The 22,331-nt window shown below is 41.8% G+C and overlaps 1 protein-coding gene across 1 annotated transcript in view; it reads right to left on the bottom strand.

Annotated features, from left to right (window-relative positions):
• The window catches only part of HACD2 (3-hydroxyacyl-CoA dehydratase 2), a 96,608-nt gene extending 96,488 nt beyond the window's left edge, over positions 1–120 (bottom strand). The window contains exon 1 of the mRNA XM_011950857.1: positions 1–120. Within this exon, the coding sequence (XP_011806247.1) occupies positions 1–75 (75 nt within the window). The 5' untranslated portion in view covers positions 76–120.
• Positions 121–22,331: the final 22,211 nt, after the last annotated feature.

Genomic DNA, 22,331 nt, shown 5'->3' with positions numbered 1-22,331 from the left:
GGCGTCTCCGGCCCCGGCCCTGCCACCGCCGCCCCCATTCCCCTTCGCCGCTGCAGTCGCCGCCGCTGCCGCCATGTCAAGTGCCCGAAGCCCGCTCTCGCAGCGCTAGCGGCTCTGGCCGGACTATACGAGGCGAGGGGGCGGAGGGAGGGACGAGGGGGAGGCGGGGCCGGGGCCGCGGGGCGGAGCCGGGACAGGGTCCACGGCAGCCGCCATCTTGGCTGAGGGCAAAGACGCTCCTGGCGCTTCCGTCCCTCGGCTTGCCTCAATTGCCACTGCCATTTTGGATCAGGGTAATTCCCGCCTCTTGCGCGCTACCGGTTACAACCTCGGCGCCATCTTGGATTAGTTCAGTGTGACTATCCTCGCCAGGCCCGCTGCCTCTGCTAGCTGGATGTTGCGTCGTCTCTCGCTATTCGCCCTCCTGTAATCACCGCCTCCATGTTGAATCAAAACAATTGTGCTTTCGTTCTCCCTTCTTCAATGGCCCTATCTTCACACCTAAACACTATCGCTCCGGCATCCTGCCATTTTGAATCAGGGCGGTTGACGGTTGATTCACTTCCCGTCAGCCCTTGAGGCTGCATGGACCAGCCCTTTGCTAGGTGCGCTTTACTTCCAACCGGTAGCCGGATTGGAGATTCCACTTCCGAAGTTTTCTTTCTGGCTTTTGATTTTACATTCCTAGTACAATGGAGAAGCCCAGGAGGCCTAGAATCCAGTGTCGTCGGTGAGGTTTGGGCAGGTGTTCAAGTGCATCTTCCAGCCTGAGACCACATGGACTCGCTCATCGTGAGGGCGAGAGGAGGATAAGCCCATTGGGCCGTCGGCTGAGAGTGAGGTGCGGGGTAAGGGAGTAGATTTATAGCTATAGTGACTAAAAATAAAAGGATGTTGGCTTAGGTGGAAAACCTGTCTGCTTTGGGAAGCTGGAGCAGCTTGTGGGCACTGCTTCAATCAGCTGACCCCACTTTCCATTCATTGCTTTGTTTCATGAGGTTCCTTATTTATAAACGTCCCTGCAATTTTTTACACACCCAAGCAGCTCCTTAAATGTATTACTGTATATGTGGTAGTATAAAATATATATGGGTTCATTCCAGCAAGTATTTATGGAGCGTCCACAAAGTTGCCCTGGAGTTCATGGCAGTAAGTGAGAGAGACAAAGTCATAAGTCTCCCAGGGATTATATACAGCAGCGGCCCCTAACTTTTTGGGCACCAGGGACCGGTTTCGTGGTGGGGGGTGGATGATGGTTTCAGGATGATTCAAAGGCATTACATTTATCATTAGATTCTCATAAGGAGCATACAACTTAGATCCCTCCAATGCGCAGTTCACAATGGGGGTCGCCCCCCTCTGAGAATGTGATGCCACTGCTGATCTGAGGGAGGCGGAGCTCAGGAGGTAATGCTCCCTTGCTTGTTGCTCACCTCTTGCTGTGCCTCCTGGTTCCTAACAGGCCACGGACAGGTACTGTCCGCAGCCTGCGGCTTAAGGACCCCTGAGGGAACCAGACGAAAATGCTCGTATTAGTTAGTGAAAAGTGGTATCAGGAAGTTATTACAATAATCCAGCTATGGAGATATTGGTGTGGGCCAGACTGGTGGAGATCGAGGTGATGACAACAATGAATTCTGGGCATATTTTAGAAGTAGAATCATAAGATTTGTGGCTATATTAGTTTTGGAGTGTGAGGTCAAAGGCATTTTGAGCAACTTGTAAGAAACTTTTTAAGGCGGAAGTCAGGAATTTTGTTTTTTATATGTTGAATTTGAAATTCTTATTAAACATCCAAGTGGAGAGGCTGGATAGACAATTAGATTTAGACCCTGAGGTTCGGGAAGGAAGTCCAATGGGCTGGAAATATAAATTTGAGAGTTGTCAACCTAAAATAATAAAAAAAGTTAAGAATCTAGTTGAAAGGAAGTTTATTCAAGTGTAAACGTTGAAGCTGGCTACCTGGGAGTGTAGATTCAAGTTACTGTAAATATACACTCTGATTAGCAGCAGTTATGAGTGGGTTTTTAAAGGAGAAAGAGGCAGTTTCTAAGTTGTTTACTAAGAATTTACATTAAAATTACATTAGCTATTGATTGGCTATAAACTATTCTTTGTATCACAGATTCCAGGAACATGAAGATAATGGGTGAGGCTCAGAATGGGTGAGGTCAGGAACAGAATGTCTAAACAATTGCCCCCAGGCAAACTCCTGTTTCTCTGGGCCTGATAAGTTTTTGCATACCTCACATAGCTCAGACAGCTCAAAGCTGTTAGAGCCATTTATCTTTTCTCAGAGTTCTGAGGAGGGTGGTGGTATTTAAATCCATGACACTGTAATCACCCAATACATTCTTCCTGCCCACTGCACAGACAAAATCAATTCATGGAGACCATGGCATTGCAATAAAGAGTTTAATTGACATGAGATTGGTCATGGAGATGGAGTTATTACTCAAAATCTCCCCCAAAATTCAGAGGCTAGGGTTTTCCAAGAATAGTTTGGCTAAGATCTGAGAGCTATAGTCAAAAAACAAACAAATACACACACACAAACAGTTTGGCAGGCAGGAAGCTGGAGGAATGGGTGCTGCTGATTGGTTGGGAATGCAATTATAGGAAAATGGTCCTCCTGCTCTGAGCCTGCTTCTGGATGGAGGCCACAGGACTGGTTGAGCCAAGAGTCAAAGGTCCCAGTGGGGTCGTTGGCCATCCGAAATGCAGAAGCCTGAAAGGTTATCTCAAAAGGCCAATCTTAGGTTCTACAATAGTGGATTGGGGGAGCTGCAGATCTTGTGACCTCTGGAATAGTGGCTGGTAATCTATTTAACTTAATGAAGCCTATATCTTAGCAGAATTCAAGCTCCTCTTATCCTTCTAACCTGGTGGCTTTTCATTAGTTTTACAAAAGTGGTTTCGTTTTGGGGAGGGGCTATTATCACTTAAACTATAAACTAAGTTTCTCCCAAAGTTAGCTTGGTCCAAGCCCAGGAATGACCAAAGGCAGTATTGGAGGTTAAAGGTGAGAAGGGAAAACCCCAGATTCACTGAGCCAAAGGGAAAAGTTAAGCTGGGAACTGGGTCACACAAACCTGCCTCCCATTTGGTTCCTAAATAAGATGGCTACAAAGATAAAAGCTATATACTTCCCTCACATTTTGCCCACAAGTAAATTCCTTTTAGGCCCAAAGATCTTTCCTCTAAAACAGTTCTGTTGAATTTCAACTTGGCAATATAAGTTGATATCTTCACAGGTATGGGACATAGGATAGAACTCAAGGTTTTCCCTCTGCTCACCTGAGACAAATGCATACCTGATTGCTTCCTCTGCCCTATTGTCTACGTTATCTTATGTTAAAATACAGATTAACTGAGCCAGACGAAGGCATGAATATTTCCTCCACATGAAAATTATGAATATTTCCTTCACATGAATATTTCCTCCACATGAAAATTATGAATATTTCCTCACATGAAAATTATGTATTCAAAAGGATGTAACTGTTTTGTCTTTTTATCTACTGACACAATTTAAAAATATTTTTCAGCTGGGTGCAGTGGCTCACGCCTGTAATCCCAACACTTTGGGAGGCCAGGCAGGCGGATCATGAGGTCAGGAGTTTGAGACCAGCCTGGCCAGTATGGTGAAACCCCATCTTTACTAAAAATACAAAAATTAGCTGGGCGTGGTGATGCACACCCGTAGTCCCAGCTACTTGGGAGACCGAGGCAAGAGAATCGCTTGATCCAGGGAGTTGGAGGTTGCAGTGAGCCAAGATTGCGCCGCTGCACTCCAGCCTGGTGACAGAGCGAGACTCCATCTCAAAAAAAAAAAAATTTATATTCTCCCAATATCCACCCTTTCCCCTTTAAGTACTAAAGCCCTCAAAATCATCTTTGGAGATAGGCATATACCTGCTTCCCTGGCATGCATCCTTTACTATGGCAAGTAAACCTCCTAAAATGATTGAGACTTGCCTTGGTCATGTTCTTTGATTTGCAAAGGCAAAATGGGGGCTGGTTAGATCAGATCTCTTTCAGTCATAATTTTCTCACTGTTACAATTTTCACAAAAGCAGTTTCAAGACCTCAAGAGATGAAGTAAGAGGTATAAATTGACAATTGTCAGAGTCCCATCCTTTTCCACCATTGTTGCAGATTGTTTAGAGATTCTGTTGCCTCTGTTCCTTATTCGGGAAAACAAGGCAGTTTTCCTGAATTTTTTCTTTCTTTTTTTTTTTGGAGACAGAGTCTTGCTCTTGTCCCCCAGACTGGAGTGCGATGGCACAATCTCAGCTCACTGCAACCTCTGCCTCCCGGGTTCAGGTGATTCTCCTGCCTCAGCCTTCCGAGTGGCTGGGATTACAGGTGCCTGCCCCAATGCCTGGCTAATTTTTGTATGTTTAGTAGAGACGGGGTTTCACTATGTTGGCCAGGCTGGTTTCGAACTCCTGACCTCAGGTGATCCACCCACCTCAGCCTCCCAAAGTGCTGGGATTACAGGCATGAGCCACCACGCCCGACCTTCCTGAATTTTTTAAAGAGCAAGTTGGTAAGCCCAACTTGCACACTGTGATCAGAGGGCAAAACAATTTCTTTGCAAAAGAAATAAAGAAGTGAACCATTTTACAAAACCAAATAATCATTCATCTGAAAGCTTCTTTCATTCATTTGACTGATTTTTTTTTTCAATATAATCTACTTAATGGGAAAGTAGGAGGAGGCAGGCATGCATAAAGTTCTGTTCAGTTGGAAGTCAATTTAAAGCTCAGTGTATCTTCTTGCAGTCACTTCAGCCCAATTCCAGGCTGTTCTTTACAGCAGCGATCTCCAACCTTTTTGGCACCGGGGACTGGTTTCATGGAAGACAGTTTTTCTGTGTACTGGAGAGGGAATGGTTTCAGGATGAAACTGTTTCACTTCAGATCAGCAGGCATTAGATGGAGCATGCAACCTAGATCCCTCGCATGCATGGTTCATGATAGGGTTCGTGTTCCTCTGAAAATATAATGCCACTGTTGATCTGGCAGGAGGTGGAGCTCAGGTGGTAATGCTCACTTGGCTGCCCAACACCACACATCCTTCTGTGTGGCTGGATTCCTAACAGGCCATGGACCTTGTACCAGTCTGTGGCCCAGGGGTTGGGGACCCCTGCTCTACAGTATAGCCAGAGTGATCTTTTCCACATACATCCTTGTTCATGTCTACTATCTTCCTCTACCTGACCCCCTAAAGATATTTAAATGGCTTTTGATGACACTTAGGATAAAGCATATAATATTTAGTGTGGTATACAAAAATCTGCATAGGCTAGAGCCTACCTGCCTCCTCAGACTCACCATGCCCCTTCTAGTCATACTGGCCTCATCTTAGGTCTTCCATCGAGCAATACTCCTTTTTTGCCTCAGGGAATTTGCACATGCTATTCCAGTCATGCCTTCCCAACAGTCCCCCAAAGTCTTAACTCATTCCAGCATTAACTCAAAAGTCCAGGTTCAAAGTCTGATCTGAGACAAGGCAAGTCCCTATCACCTGCAAGCCTGTACAATCAAAAACAAGTTAGTTACTTCCAAGATACAATGGGGGTATAGGCATTGGGTAAATGTTCCCCTTCCACATGGGAGAAATTGGCCAAAACAAAGGGCCCATGCAAGTCTGAAACCTGGTTGGGTAGTCATTAAATATTAAACCTCTTAAATAATCTCATTTGACTCCATGTCTCACATCCAGTGCATGCCGATTCAAGAGGTGGGCTTCTAAGGCTTTGGGCAGCTCTGCCCCCGTGGCTCTGCAGGGTACAGCCCCCAAGACTGCTTTCATGGGCTGGAGTTGAATGCCTGCAGCTTTTCCAGGTCCAGAGTGCAAGCTGTTGGTGGATCTACCATTCTGGGGTCCGGAGGACAGTGGCCCTATTCTCACAGATCCACTAGGTAGTGCCCCAGTGGGGACTCTGTATGGATGCTCCAACCCCACATTTCCCTTTTCTGCTGCTCTAGTAGAAGTTCTCTGTGAGGGCTCCGTCCATGCAGCAGGCTTCTGACTGGACATCCAGTCATTTCGATACATCCTCTGAATTCTAGGTGTAGGTTTCTAAACCTCAGCTCTTGGCTTCTGCAAACTTGCCGGCCCAACACCACATAAAAGCTGCCAGAGCTTGGGGCTTGCATCCTCTGAAGCAATGGCCCAAGCTATACCTTGGCCCCTTTTAGCCATGAGCTGGAGTGGCTGGGACACAGGGAACCATGTCTTGAGGTTGCACACAGCAGTAGAGCCCTGGGCCTGCCTAGCCCAGGAAACCATTTTTCCCTCCTAGGCCTCTAGGTCTGTGATGGGAGGGGCTGTCCTGAAGATCTCTGAAATTCCCTGGAGACATTTTCCCCATTGTCTCAGCTATTAACATTCAGCTCCTTGTTACTTATGCAAATTCCTGCAGCTGGCTCAAATTTCTCCCTGGAAAATGGGTCTTTGTTTTCTACTGCATTGTCAGGCTGCAAATTTTCCAAATTTTTATGCTCTGCTTCCCTTTTAAACATAAGTTCCAGTTTCAGATCATCTCCTTGTGAACACATATGATCGTTTGCTTTCAGCAAAAGCCAGGTGACATCTTGAATGCTTTGGTGCTTAGAAATCTCTTTTGCCAGATACCCTAAATCATCTGTCTCGAGTTTAAAGTTCCACAGATCTCTAGGGCAGGGGCAAAATGCTGTCAGTCTCTTTGCTAAAGCATACATAGCAAGAGTGACCTTTCCTCCAGTTCCCAATAAGTTCTTCATCTCCATCTAAGACCACCTCAGCCTGGACTTTATTGTCCATGTCACTATCAGCATTTTGGTCAAAATCATTCAACAATTCTTCAGGAAGTTCCAAACTTCTCCATATCTTCTTGTCTTCTTCTGAGCCCTCCAAACTGTTGTGACCTCCACCTGTTTCCCAGTTCCACACTTGCTTCAACATATTCAGGTATCTTTATAGCAGTGCCCCACTCGTAGTATCAATCTTCTGTATTAGTCCAGTTTCACACTTCTATAAAGAACTACCTGAGACTGGGTAATTTATAAAGAAAAGATGTTTAATTGACTCACAGTTCTGCATTGCTTGAGAGGCCTCAGGAAATTTACAATCATGGCTGATACAATTAGGCTGTGTTTCCACCCACATCTCGTCTTGAAATGTAGTTCCTATAATCCCCATGTGTTGTAGGAGGGACCGACCCAGTGGGAGGTAATTGAATCGTGGATGTGGTTACCTCTATGCTATTCTTGTGATAGTGAGTGAAACTCACAAGCTCTGATGGTTTTATAAGCATCTGGCACGCCCCCTGCTTGCATTTCTCTCTCCTGCTGCCATGTGAAGAAGGTATGTTGGCTTCTCTTTCCAACATGATGTAAGTTTCCTGAGGCATCCCTAGCCATGCAGAACTGTGTCCATTAAACCTCTTTCATTTATAAATTACCTAGTCTCAGATATTTCTTCATAGCTGTGTGAGAAGGGACAAATACAGTGGTGGACAGTGAAGGAGAAGCAAACACCTTTTCCACAAGGCAGCAGGAGAGAGAGAGAGAGAACAAAGAGGGAACTGCCACACACATAAACATCAGACCTTGTGAGAACTCACTATCACTAGAACAGCATGAGGGAAACCATCCCCATGGTCCAATCACCTCCCACCAGTCCCTCCCTCAACACGTGATGATTACAATTTGAGATGAGATTTGGGTAGAGACACAGAGCTAAACCATATCACTCCTTTTTCTCCTTTTTTGCATTTATAATCACTAATTCTTCCCCCTCTACTCACTGGAATTTGTACATCTTGCTTCTCTTCTTTTGTTGGTTACCATAGAAATTACAGCATGGATCATTAACTCATTAAAGTCTAATATTAATCAGTATCTTTATTATCTTCCTAAACAATACACAAACCTTTCAGATCTGCTTGGTCATTTTTAATAATCACTTGTTCCTTGCCTATATGAGTTTTTATGAATATATAATACCATGTATCTGTCATGGCACATTGTACATAATAGTTTCACTGCCCTAAAAATTTGTGCTTTACCCATTCATCCCAAACCAGCCTCCTCTCACACCCATAGTAACCATTGATTTTTTATTGCCTCTACAGTGTTGCTTTCTCCAGAAGGCCGTATAGTTGGAATTACACAGGATGTTGCCTTTCCGTTGTTTTTTTTTTCACTTAGCAACATGCACTTAAGGTTTGTCTGTGTCTTTCATGGCTTGATAGCTTACTTCTTTCAATCACTGAATAATATCCCATTGTCTGGATATACCTTCTTTTTTTTTCTAACCTATTCACCAATTGAAGGACATCTTGGTTGCTTCCAAATTTTGGCACTTATGAATAAAGTTCCTATGAACATTCATGTGCAAGTTTTTATGTGGACATAAATTATGTTTTTCATTTCATCTTTTGTTTTCTTAAATATTTTATACAGACTTATTTTATTTTCCCTACATGATAATTCCAATATTTGAAGTTTCTGGGGAACTAAATCATTTTGTTGTTGTCATCATTGTTTTTCACTGACTCATGGTGGCTTATCTCCCTGTAATTTTTTATTGTAAGTTTATTTTATTGAATTTAAATCAATGGAAATTCCAAGGACCTACATTTGGGATGCTTTCCTTCAGAAGGACTTTTATATACCTCTGCTAAAAGCGAGATGGCATCTTTAGTGCACCCTTCAAGGGTCCTGGAGGCTCAGCTTCCTCAAGTTGCCATGGCTCCAGGTTTAGCTTCTCATTCGCAGAACTGGTGTTGGCATTTACAACATAGTGAAAACTCCCATATCTAATTTTTTAAGAAATAGAAATTAATACCTAAGAATATGACCTCAAAGGTATAGAGTTTTAAAACTATCAATATCACCAACCATAAATGAGAAGATTCGTACCTTTGACTATATTAAAATAAAGAACTTTTGTTTGCCAAAAGATAGCATGAAATAAGCAAAAAAGCAAGGTAGAGAGTAGAAGATATTTGCCACATGTGTAATTGATAAAGAATTAGCCTCCAGGATATATGAAAACTCTTTCAAATCAATAATAGACAATCATATTGAAAAAAATGAGCAAAGACTTGAACAGAAGAAAATATAAATGGTCAATAAACATACACAAATATGCTCAGTCTCATTATTAATTAGGGAAATGCAAGTATAACCACAGTGAGATACCATTAACTATCCTCTAGATTGGCTAAAATTCAACAGTTTGATAACACCAATTGTTGGCAAGGGTGTGATGTGGCAGAAACTCTGCAGACTGCTGTTGGTTAATTGGTGCATTCAGTTTGGGAAACAATTTGCCATTATCTAGTAAAGTTGAAGATACATATATCCTGTGATGGTTATTCTACTACCAGGTCAATGACCTTAAAGATCTCCTAGGATACATGCATCTGTATATTCAAAGCAGCATTGTTCATCATACCCCACACTGAATACAACACAACGTCTCTCCACAGTAAAATAAATAAATACATCATGGTACATTCCTATGATGGGATACTTTATAGCAATGCAAATGAACAAACTGCAGTTCTACTCAGCAACATGGATGAATCTCATAAACAAAATATTGAATGACAGAAGTAAGGCACAAAAGAATATATACAGTATGATCCATTCATCTGAAGTTCAAAATGAGGCCAAATGAAATGATGTTGTTTAGGGATACAGACACAGGTGGTAAAACTATAGAAAAGCCAAGAAAATGATTATCACAAAAGTCAGGATAGTGGATATCTCTGATGGAGAGAGAGGAGTTTATGACCAAGAGGGGACAAATAGCAGGGACTGGGAGAGGGCATGAGGAGGGGTTCTGGGAGTAGGAAATGTTTTATTTCCTCACGTGGTTGTGGTTCCGTAGGTTTTCCTTTCATGATGATTCATCAACATGTATATTTATGTTTATGTCAGTTATATTTCATAATTGTTTTAAACAAAGGAATGACCAGCACAAGGAGAGGCAGAGGTATGACATCTAGGAAAAGTGCACAGGTAGCTTCACCATTGTTGGTGATGTTCTTAAGTTAGGTGTGGATTCATGAGTGTTCATTTCATTTTTATGCTCATAACTTACATAAACTTTATATGTAAGATACATCTCATATGTTAAATATGCATAAGCATTTTATAATAGATTAAAAGCAAAGAGGAATCCTGATAGTAGGAAATAGGATGGTTTGCACCAGGATTGACATCTAGGAAGCTATCGTATAGTTAATCTGGACATAATAAGAATGTTAGAGACTGGAGTCACTGCCATCTCTTTCAGGGAAGCCCTGTTGACAGACAGGGGCCATATTTTCTGCCATATTATTCTCATTCCCCTGACTACATACATAGATGCTAAGACTATAAAGCAAAACCATGAAATGTTTATCACAAAAGTCAGGATAGTGGATACTTCTGAACTGAAAGTGGGCACCCCTCTTTCTTATCTTTTTGTCTTCATAGAAAAGGCACAAAAAGACGTATGTACTAACCAAATTTCCAGGTTCCTAAATAACGGAGACTAACTCTGGTTAGTTAGAGAGAAAATGAATTTATTGAAAGGATATTGGATAGCTCACAAAATTGATGGAAAAGCTGAAGAATGAGGCTTGGAACTTGGAAAGGAGCCATGGGAAATTAGGCAGCCAGAAATAGAGACCAAATCAATACACAGGGAGGATCTGGTTAGTATCCAACTGCGTCTGTCATTGGCACAGCCACCACTGGACGTTGGACAGTACCCGTATTGCTTCCTCTTCCACCTCTGGAAAGATTCTAAGTGCCATTTGCTTCTTTCTGTTATTCCAGAATCAAGGTCTTAGGTAGGAGTGTCTGATTGGAAGGTCCTGTGCCCAAATTCTAGAGACAAGGGATCTGGGAAAGGGGCTATTTTTCCACACTTAAGCTTCTTTATTGGAATTTTTTCCAAATAGGAAATGTGTTTAGATACTGGGAGGCCAAAAATGAAAAACTTCTATCGCAGGGAATATTAGAAATAAACGTATCTGGCCTCTGCCTATTCACAGGGAGGAGAAAAGATTAATAGGATCAGTTAAGATCTGTGAAATTCACAGGGGCACGCTTTTACTTGGAGACAAGGGATTCTGCATAGTCACTAAACTGAAAGGCAACCAACCTTTCTCTTCCTTCTGCTTTGCAGTGCACCACTCTTTCTCTTTTCCAGTTTTTCTGCCTGTGATTGGTAGTGGGAACTGGGGTGGAATTCTGATCAGTCCTGCTGGGCCAGGAAGCTATCTTCAATTCAGGAAGGTGAGGCGTGACCCTGCTGCCATCCCCAAACTGGCCAGCATCAGAGAACTCTTCAAGGGTATGTTTTTGGGTGCATGACAAACCATGAAGACAACTGACATTTGGGCCGGGCACAGTGTAATCCCAACACTTTGGGAAGCCAAGGTGGGAGGATCACGTGAGCTCAGAAGTTCAAGGCCAGCCTGGGCAACATAGTAAGACCTTGTCTCTACAAAACATAAAAATATTAGCTGAATGTAGTGGTGCATGTCTATAGTCACAGCTACTTGAGAGGCTGTGGCAGGAGGATGGCTTGTGCTGGGGAGATTGAAGTTGCAATGGGTAGTGGTAGCACCACAGCACTCCAACCTGGGCAGGCAACAGAGCAAGATCCCATCTCAAAAAAAAAAAAAAAAAGACAGCTGACATTTGGATTATTGTTTGGCTGGTGATCTAGTTTTTCTATCATGCAAAACCCTGGAGGAAAAGAGGGACAGGTGATAGGTTTCAGACTCTAAATTCCACCCTATACTTCCAGTTAGCGGTCCCTTAGACTGGCTGGTGATACAACCTAATATGAAATGGCTATATCAGATTCGTCTCTTTGAGACTCTGAACTTGGAAGAACTGAGCCCTCAGCAGATGTGGAGAGAGAAGAGACACATATGAGAGGCTGTGTGATAGTTGCCTTGGTATTTGATGACTTTCTATGATCAGCTTCATGCTGTAGTCTCCCTACAAATAGTTAATGAACACACTAATGAAGTTGGAACACATTTATGAATAAATGCTGATTAAAACAATGAGATAGATGTCTTCTACTTCTCCTTCTCCTCCTCCTCCTCCTCTTCCTCCTCCTCCTGCTCCTCCTCCTCCTCCTCCTCCTCCTTCTTCCTTATTCAAAATGTCAGTAACACTGTTGGCAGGGGTATAAGAACAGTTGTGTCATTACACTTTGCTATTGAAAGTATAGATTGATAAACTTTCTGGAAGAGAGCTTGGAAATACATAAATTCATACCGAAACTTTAAAATTATGTGTGTCCTTTGACCCAACAATTACACTTCTTGGAACTTTTTTATTTTTATCTGTTTTAGAGATAGGATCTTGCTCTATTGCCCAGGCTGGCTTCAAACTCCTGGGCTCAAGTGATTCTCTCACCTCAGCTTTCCGATAACTGGGACTACAGGCACACGCCACTGCACCTAGCCATTGGAATTTATCCTAAAGAAAGAATTTAGGATGTGAAAAATATTTAGTTATAAAAGCTCATCACAATGCTATTTACAATATGAATATTTCCAAACTGTTGGAAACAATCTAAATGTCCAGCAGTATAGACTGACTAAATTATGATGGAAGCTTAAAATAGTATATTCAGCCATTAAAAATGATTTTGCAGAAACTTACTTTTAAATGAGGCTTCTGAGTCAAAAACAAAAACAATTAATCATTCATAGCAAAAGCAGCAGCCAAAGCAACATCCCATATTGGTTTCCAAGGGTCATCCTGAGAGCGAGATGGTATCTGCACATGCAGTGGGGTACATTACAGGAGAGGAACCCTGTAAAAATTAGGAAACACTGATCTTACATATAACTGCCAGAGACCTGCCCATCTTCCCCTCCAGGGAGAGAGAAACTTTAGTTTACTCTGGAATGTAAGCAAGTCTTCTCCAGGAAGGGAGGAAGAAGAGTTTTTTATCTTTACTATCCTGGTCCATCTTCAGGGAGGGAAACATGTCTATACTTTACTATCCTGAAATGTCTCCTTATATAAGTATTCTTGGATTGTTTGCAATTGCCTTTGATCAGAGGACTTGAGCCATGCAGAAAAGTGAAATGTTCAGGGTGAATCTTCTTCTAACGTTGATTGTATGTGAAGGGCATAAGAGTGTTTCTGAAACTGTCAATTTTTTTTCTCAGTTTGAAAATATTTTTATTTTTTATTTCCTATTTTTTAGAGACAGGATCTTTCTCTGTTGCCCAGGTTAGAGTACAGTGGCATGATCACAGCTCACTGCAGCCTTGAACTCCTGGGCTCAAGCCTCAAAGTGCTAGGATTATAGGCATGAGCCACCATGTCCGGTTTTGAAAAAGTTTTAAGAGAAAGTTTGGGAAAATGATATTGCATAGATGTATTTGACATGGACATTGTTTAGAATATGCTAAGTAAAAAAGTGGATTATACATGGCATGTAGTAAGATCCCATTTTTTAACAATTAGGTATAGTATTTGTCTATGGAGAAAAAAATCTGGAAGGGGGTATACCAATATATTAATAACGTCTATTTTTGGCTGAGAGATAGCATCATTTGTTTTAAAATGTTCTTTCTGTTTATATGTGTTTTGCTTTTCTCCAATGAATGCAGCAGTTTTTGTGATTAAATTTCTTTCTTTCCCTTCCTTTCTTTCTTTCCTTCTTTCTCTCTCCCTCTCTCTTTCTTTCTTTCTTGCTTGCTTGCTTGCTTTTCTTTCTTTTCTTTCTTTCACCGGATCTCACTCTGTTGCCCAGGCTGGAATACAGAGGTGCAATCATAGCTCACTGCAGCCTTGAACTCCCAGGCTAAAGCAATCCTTCTGCCTCAGCCTCCTAAGTAGCTGGAACTACAGGTGCATACCACCACATCTGGCTAATTTTTAAACTTTTTGTAGAGACAGAGTCTCCGTATGTTGCCCAGCTGGTCTTGAACTCCTGGGCTCAAGTGATCCTCCTTCCTTGGCCTCCCAAAATCCTGGGACTACAGGCATGAGCCACTGCACCTGGCCTTAAATTTTTTCTTTGTATCTGAAACTATAATTCCACTTTTTCTTTCTGTCTTCTATTGAGAGTAGATATCAATAATATGGGTTTTTTGTTTTGTTTTGTTTTGTTTTTTGCTAGTTTAGCTAAATCTTGGATAAACTTAAACTTCCCTATAGGAGGGAGGGAAGAGAAATGGGTAAGAGGAAAATAATACTAAGAGAGAGGATGGAGGCCCGTGAGGTGGCTCACACTTGTAGTCTCAGCACTTTGGGAGGCTGAGACGGGTGGGCTGCTTGAGCCCAAGAATTCGAGACTAGCCTGGGCAACATGGTGAAACCCCATCTTTACAAAAAATACAAAAATTCGCCAGATGTGGTGGTGGGTGCCTGTAGTACCAGCTACTCAGGGGACTGAGGTAGGAGGATCGCTTGAGCCCAGGAGGTCGAGGCTGCCGTGAGCCTTGAGTGGGCCACTGTACTCCACTGCACCAGACAAAACCAGAGAGAGCATGGGGGAAAAGTAAAAACGGAAACTTGGGAGAAGAGGCAGGTCTTGCGGGGGTTTGAAGTGAAATGCTGTTTGATGTAAACTCCTTTATCCACATCCCTTACAAAGTCAGTAAATTCTATGATGTTTTTGTATGAGTGGAATTTTTAGTGGGAAGCTCAAAGAAAATGAAGAGGAGGTAATAGTAATATAGGTTGCAGTTTGGGTGTTGTATAGGAGCTTCAAACAAACATGCTTAGCTATGTTTAGATTAAATGATCACCTAGAACAGTGGTTCTCAAACTGTTAAAAGTTGTTAAGGATCCTAAAGAACTTTTTCTAATGTGGCTTTTAACTATGTATTATTTACCATATTAAAAATTAGAACTAAGAAAATTTAAGATCACAAGAAAATATAAACCCTCAGAATGATGACATTGTTACACATCGGGTAGACTCTGGAAAATCCCTTCTACATTTGTTGGTGAAAGAGGGTGAAAAAGACAAATAATGAGTTAGCATTATTATTAAAATAGTATTGACTTCATGTTCCCCCTGAAATGGTCTTGGAGTTCCAAACCACACTTTGAGAACTACTGATCTAGAAAATTAGTATTTTGTGAGGTAGGATATTGACTTCTAGTTCTGCTCCATTTTCTCTTTTCTCTCTAGTGTCCTGTTGTTTGCACATTGGACCTCTTCTGATTCTTTTATCTTTTCTTTCCTGTTGTTCATTGTTGTCTTCTTGTTTTTCTTCTCCTCCCCACCTACTCCTCCTCCTCCTTCTTATTCTTTCTTCTTCTTCTTCTCCTCCTTCCTCTCCTTCTTCTTCCTCCTCCTCTTCCTCTTCTTCTTCTTCTCTTTTTCTTCTTTCTTCTTCCTCTTTCACCTCCTCCCCCTCCTAATCTTCCTCCTCCTCCTCCTCTTCCTTTTTTTCTGAGACAGGGTCTTATTGTGTCACCCAGGCTGGAGTGCAGTGGTACGACCACAATTCACTGCAACCTCGACCTCCCAGGTGGTTGGAACTACAGGCACACGCCACCACACCTGGCTAATTTTTAAAACATTTTTTATAGAGATGGGGTTTCACTATGTTGCCCATGCTGGTCTTGAAATCTTGGGCTCAATGAATCCGCCTGCCTCAGCCTCCCAAAGTGCTGGAATTACTGGTGTCAGCTACCGTGTCTGGCCTCTTTTTGTATTTCTTCCTGGGAGATTTCTATAATTATGTCTTCCAACCTAATTCTTTGAATGCTTCTTTAATTGTTTTCATTTTTGTGTGTGTGTGTGTATAGCATCCTGTTTGGTTTTGGGTATAATACTTTCTTAAATTTCTTTGAGGATATTAATTATTGTTTTCCTCTCCTCCCTATATGATCTCTGTTTCTTCCAAGTTCTTTTTAATGTTTGTTGTCTTCTTTGTCTTTTGTGTTAGAAAAATTTCCTCAAATGTCTGATGGTATTTAGTTGTTTGCCTGTAGTTAAGAGTGAAGCACTAAGAACTGAAACTCTGTGACTAGCTGGGGCCTGTTTACTGTGGGCCTTGCTGTAGAATGCTCAGAGTAATTAGAATGATCTTAGCACTATCTGACAAATCCATGATAATGCAGAATTCAGTTGGATGTCATTTAATGTCCATAGGGGTGTGACCCTACCATAAAGAAGGACATGAAAACATTTTGGGATTCTACCAACTCCAAAAAGGTTTTAACAGACTGTGATGGTTAATATTGAGTGTCAACTTGATTGGATTGAAGGATACAAAGTATTGTTCCTGGGTGTGTCTGTGAGGGTGTTGCCAAATGAGATTAACATTTGAGTTAGTGGACTGGGAGAGGCAGACCCACCCTCAATCAGCTGCCAGCGCCATCTAATCAGCTGCCAGGGTGGCTAGGATAAAAGCAGGAGGAGGAAAGTGGAAGGACTAGACTGGCTTAGTCTTCTGGCCTCCATCTTTCTCCCATACTGGCTGCTTCCTGCCCTTGAACATCAGACTCCAAGGTCTTCAGCTTTTGTACTCTTGGACTTACACCAGGGCTTTGCCAGGGGCTCTTGGGCCTTTGGCCACAGACTGAAGGCTGCACTGTCAACTTCCCTGCTTTTGAGGTTTGGGGACTTGGACTGGCTTCCTTGCTCCTCAGTTGCGACAGCCTATTGTGGGACTTCACCTTGTGATTATGTGAGCCATAATAAACTCCCTTTCATATACACATTTATCCTATTAGTCCTGTCCCTCTAGAGAACCCTGACTAACACACAGACTTAAATAAGAAACCTGAGGATCCAATGAAATGACCATAAGTATCTTTACAGGCAGTTGGAAAACATTACATATCCAAAGAGAACTGAAGAAATGTAAAACCAAGTAGTGATGAAAGATGTTAGCTACAATCTTTTTTTTGAGACAGGTTTTCACTCTGTCACTCAGGCTGGATGCAGTGGTACGATCATGTCTCACTGCAGTGTCAACCTCCTGGGTTCAGATAATTCTCCCACCTTAGCCTCCTGAGTAACTGAGACTACAGGCACACACCACCACATGCAGCAGATTTTTTGTATTTTTAGTAGAGGCAGGGTTTCACCATGTTGCCCAGGCTGGTCTTGAACTGCTGGGTTCAAACAATTCACCCGCCTTGGTCTCTCAGTGCCGGGATTACTGTGCCTGTCCCAGCTACAATTTTATTTGGGGTTGCAAACTCCAGGAATAAAGAAACATTTAGGACTGAAACTCAAGGACTGGATTTTAGAGTCCAAAATGTAGTGACTACAGAAAGGAACTTAGCTTGGCAATCAGTCACAAGAAATGTTTCCAGGGTGTCTTATAATTCCAAGTCTCATGCTCAGCTGAAGTCTTTGGTCAGAGTAAACTCAGCCAGCTGAGAAGATGATGTTCCCCTAAGTGGAAAGGTAATGTTTCTTCAAATGAACAACTTTCTTTAACTTTATAAAATTTAGAATTTAGGAAAGTTACAAAGTAAACATATGGTATTAAATGTTAGTTAAAATCCTTATTTTAGGTACTTCTTTTTATTCTTTTTTTAAAGATGGGGTCTTGCTCTGTCCTGTCAAGGAGCAGGTGTCCCTGAGAACCCAAACATTGCAGGGAGTATCTGAGAACCTACCTGGGAAAAATGTCCCATAACACATACAGTAGGCAAAGAGCCAGAAAATTAGTTTAAAAGTAGCATAAGGATGGGAGGCAGCATGGGTCTCTAAAGCTGTCCTGCTGCTGTCGGGGAGTACCTGCTATATAAGTCCTAATAAACTCATCTAGTTGCTAAACTGGACTTGTTTGAGTCATTGTTTGGTCTCTTGGCTCCCTCCCAGTTTGGGGGAAAGTTTTTCTATGTGATTCCCGGTTTTTCTCATTACAGGCATGGCAATACATGCCTGTAGTCCTCAGCTACTTGGGAGGCTGAGTCCAAAAGTTTGAGGCTGCAGTGAGCTATGATTGCACCACTGTATTCCAGCCTGGACGGTACCTTGCTCAAAAAAAAAAAAAAAAAAAAAAAAAAAGGCATGTTAGAGAAATAGATTAGCCTGTGATTCCAATTTAACATATAAATTGTGTAACTGACTTAGATTTGGGATTCAAGATTTAACTCTTACTAAATTTATAACAGTATTGGACCATTCAAGAGAAATTAAGTCCTATTGTATTTATAAATTTAATTATTATGAGACTTATTGTATTTGAGAAGTTATTTGTAGGAGCTTTTCTTGGAAAGTTTTGTTATAAGCCAGTTGAAGAATTTAAGATGAAAAGAAAATTATTATATGCTGGTAATAATTTTCATTTATTTGTTTGTTTGTTTTGAGACAGGGTCTCACTCTGTCACCCAGGCTGGAATGCAGTGAGGCCATATCAGCTCACTACAACCTCCGCCTCCTGGGTTCAAAAGATTCTCCTGCCTCAGCTTCCCGAGTAGCTGGGATTATAGGCACGCACCCCCCCAGCTGGCTAATTTTTTAATTTTGTGTGGAGACGGAGTTTCCCCATGTTGGCCAGGCTGGTCTTGAACTCCTGACCTCGAGTGATCTGCCCAACTTGGCCTCCAAAAGTGCTGGGATTACAGATGTGCACCACTGTACCCAGCCATGTTTGTTTTTTGAGACAGAGTCTCACTCTGTTGCCCAGGCTGGAGTGCAGTGGCACAAACATAGCTCACTGCACTCCTGGCCTCAAGCAATCCTCCCACCTCAGCCTCCCAAGTAGCTAGGATTACAGTTATTTATTACATTTATGAATATGATTTTAAAATGATTAAGGGAATTAATTAACTAGATGCTAAAAGTCCCCTTAAAAGTTAATATTGCATTTTGGTAGATTTTATAAACCTGCCAAATCATATCTGCCAATTGAATTTAAAAGTTTAAGGAAGAACTGGGTTTTAAAATTTGCAGTAGGTAAAATATGAATTAAAAAGAACAAAATGGTTTCTGAAAAATTTTTCTGTGTGCAATAATTACCGTTAAATGCATAAAGTACCCACATTGACAATTTGATGAGAATTGGACGTTTTTATTGAGAAATTCCCACATGACAGTGTATGTGGGTCATTTCTCTGGATTGTCCACTTTCCAAGAACAGTCCTTCAATCCCTTGCCTGTGTAGGAATAACCTGCGCAGGGCTGGCTTCATGGGCCAGCATCCCATGCAGTCTCACAGGGCCCTGCTCTTAGAAGGACCTCACGCTTGTTCTAATACTCTGCTGTTGCCATCTTGAAAATTTTATTTTAAACAAGGAGACTTACATTTTTATTTTGCACTGGGCCCTGCAAATTCTGTAGCCAGTCTTGCCCTGTAGTCAGAGTTCTGGCAGCCAAGCAGTGGGAGAGGGCTGGAGTTTCAAAGGTCAGTGTGCAGACTCTCCCCAATCCCTGAGTTTTCGGTTTCCTCCCTCTCTCCCACCAAGTTGTGCCTGTTGTCCACAAGTCCATGGTCTCTCCAGTCCAACTTTGAAAGAACCACTTTCCTGCCAGGGTTGGGGGGAGGGACTGTCGGCTGGCCATATGGACTAGAGGAGGAGGAGATGAGGGGGCTATCTAGTTCCCCTGCTTTTGCTAATTCTGTGGTAGGAATTACCTTGCCTTTTTCGTTTGTTTTTTTTTGAGACAGGGTCTCATTCTGTTGCCCAGGCTGGAGTACAGTGGCATGATCATAGTTCACTGAAGCCTTGAACTCCTGGACTCAAGGATCTTCCTACCTCAGCCTCCCGAGTAGCTAGGATTACAGGTGTGCACCACCATACCCAGTTTGAATCACCTATTTTTGAGGCTTTCTCCCCTGCAGACACTTGCAGAATGGAAAAAGTTGAAACTTAAAATTAATTACCAATTAACCTATTCCAAAATTTTGCTGACATCTCAACTCTCATGTATGTCCTCTCTCATTCTTTGCCCTTGTGGGTATATGCCTTTTGTTCCTTTATTAAGGTTTTGGGAGAAACAGGAGAAAGTGCAGGTGTTCAATCTGCCGGGTATGACCAGTAGTCTCAATTTAGCTTCCATAGAAACAACTACTCTTCTCCTTAGTACTCGATTTTTGTTGCTTTATGTAATACTTAATCAAATTATATAATTACAATGATAACTACAACTGGCATAAATAAGTTTAAGAACAAACCCATTTTGACTCTCAGTAAATATGCACCTCAGTGGGAACAGAAGTATATGGGCATTAATCATTTTACAGAAGGAATGAGTTGTGGTTAAGTTGGGCAAGTTGGATTAAATGGAGATTAGTCAACTGAGTTTCTATTTTAAATAAATGAATATAAGGCATTCATTAAGAGGGTGTATTATTGACAATCTAAATGATTTGACTTCTTAGACAACCAATTTAAAGAAGCTAATCTGTCTTTTTTTGTTGTTGTTTAGAAAAAAATGGGGTTTCTTTCTTTTTGCCCAGGCTGGAGTGTAGTGGTATGATCACAGGTCACCACAGCCTCAATCTCCCAGGTCCAAGCGATCCTCCCTCTTCAGCCTCCCAAGAAGCTGGGACTACAGACACATACCACCACACCCAGCTAATTAAAACACAAGTGTTTTATTTTATTTTATTTTTTATAGAGACAGGGTCTCCCTATGTTTCCCAGGCTGGTCTTCAACTCTTGGGCCCAAGGAATTCTCCCACCTTGTCCTCCCGAAATTCTGAGATTACAGTCATGAACCACTGTGCCCGGCCTAATCGGTCTTTTAAAAAGCCTTTAGCAAACAAATGCCTTTCTGAGGTCAGAGTCTTTTCTGCACTTTGACATGGGTAGTATCGAAGAGTCCAGAGTTAACTTCTGACTCCTGGCGCCTGCTCTATCCTAACTCCCAACAATCCCTGCCTCTGCCTTGATCTCCTAGTGGACTTTTGAGCTGCTTTGACCTCAAAGACCTTGGTTTGCATGTATGAGTCATACTTTGTGAGGCTCCCTTTCATAGGTACTTGGCTGTCCAGCCTCTAGCCTTTGGAGAATTCAGGGCAGACGTACTTGCTTTCCTATTGGCTTCCTCCTATGCAGGATGTTAGCTTCAGTTTCTCTGCTCCATGTCAGTTATCCCTTCTTTGCTTTCCATCTTCCAGAATTCTGACATTTTCCATCAGTCATCACCCATATTTGTCTTTATATCTGAAGAGTTTACAGCTCTTTTAAGAACAATTGTTATCCCTTTACTATCAGTTTAATGAAAGTTCTGAGGGGTAGAGAATCACTGCTTCTCTTGAGTAATTCATGTTTGGCTTTCTCTCTACTATGGTAGGTTCCTATTTCCTAAGCTGATATTTCCTTGATCTCCTGATTCTTCTGAAAACAGGATCCTCAGTTTTTAGCTTTCTAGACAATTTGAAAAAGACATCTACTCAGCCTTCAGAGCCCTATTTGTTCTGTGGTTAATATGCAGCCAGAAACAAGTCAATGTAAGTCAGCTTTTCCAAATTTCAATTAGAACTTAGGGGATGTGTCAGGATAAAAGTTAAGTGTAATTATTTTAAGTCAAGCTAACTCTGGGAAATTTCCTCTTGATAGAAAAATAATACTCATAAGGTCAGATGAGCTTTTCTCCTTTGACTGTGAAGAAGGGAATATTTAGGGACTGGAAGTTAAAACTTTTCCTTAGGACAAGATTAAGAGTTGTAACATTTCCTAAACTCACAGCAATTGTTTTTTTGTGCAATTGCATGGCACTTTCAGTTTCAAAGGTCCTTTTTTTTGGGAGGTGGGTAGAACTTAAAATAATACCTTCCATCTTTAGTACAGTTGTTGGTGGGATATTGGTTCCAGGACACCCCCACAGATAATAAAATCTGTGGTTGCTCAAGTCCCTTATATAAAATGGCATATGTAGTATTTGCACGTAACCTACACACATCTTCCTGTATGCTTTAAATCATCTCTAGATTACTTATAATACGTAATACGATGCCTACACATCACTTCTTTCACATAGATTCAGTGTGGTACTAGGTGAACAGCAAATTCAAATTTTGCTTTTTGGAATTTTGTGGAACTCCCCACCCCCAAAATATGTATATATACACATATATTTTATATATAGTTTATATATATGTATTATATATATATATAATACATATATATATATATATTTTTTTTTTTTTTTTTTGAGACAGAGTCTCGTTCAACTGTTGCCCAGGCTGGAGTGCAGTGGCACCATCTCGGCTCACTGCAAGCTCCGCCTCCCGGGTTCAAGCAATTCTCCTGTCTCAGCCTCCTGAGTAGCTGGGATTACAGGCACCTGCCATCATGCCCAGCAAATTTTTGTATTTTAGTAGAGACAGGGTTTCACCATATTGGCCAGACTGATCTTGAACTCCTGACCTCAGG

The sequence above is a fragment of the Colobus angolensis genome, unplaced genomic scaffold (assembly GCF_000951035.1).
Source record: "Colobus angolensis palliatus isolate OR3802 unplaced genomic scaffold, Cang.pa_1.0 Scaffold31, whole genome shotgun sequence".
Classification (NCBI taxonomy): Eukaryota; Metazoa; Chordata; class Mammalia; order Primates; family Cercopithecidae; genus Colobus; species Colobus angolensis.
Note: the sequence above shows the minus strand (reverse complement) of the source record. Positions and strands in the feature narration are given on the sequence as shown.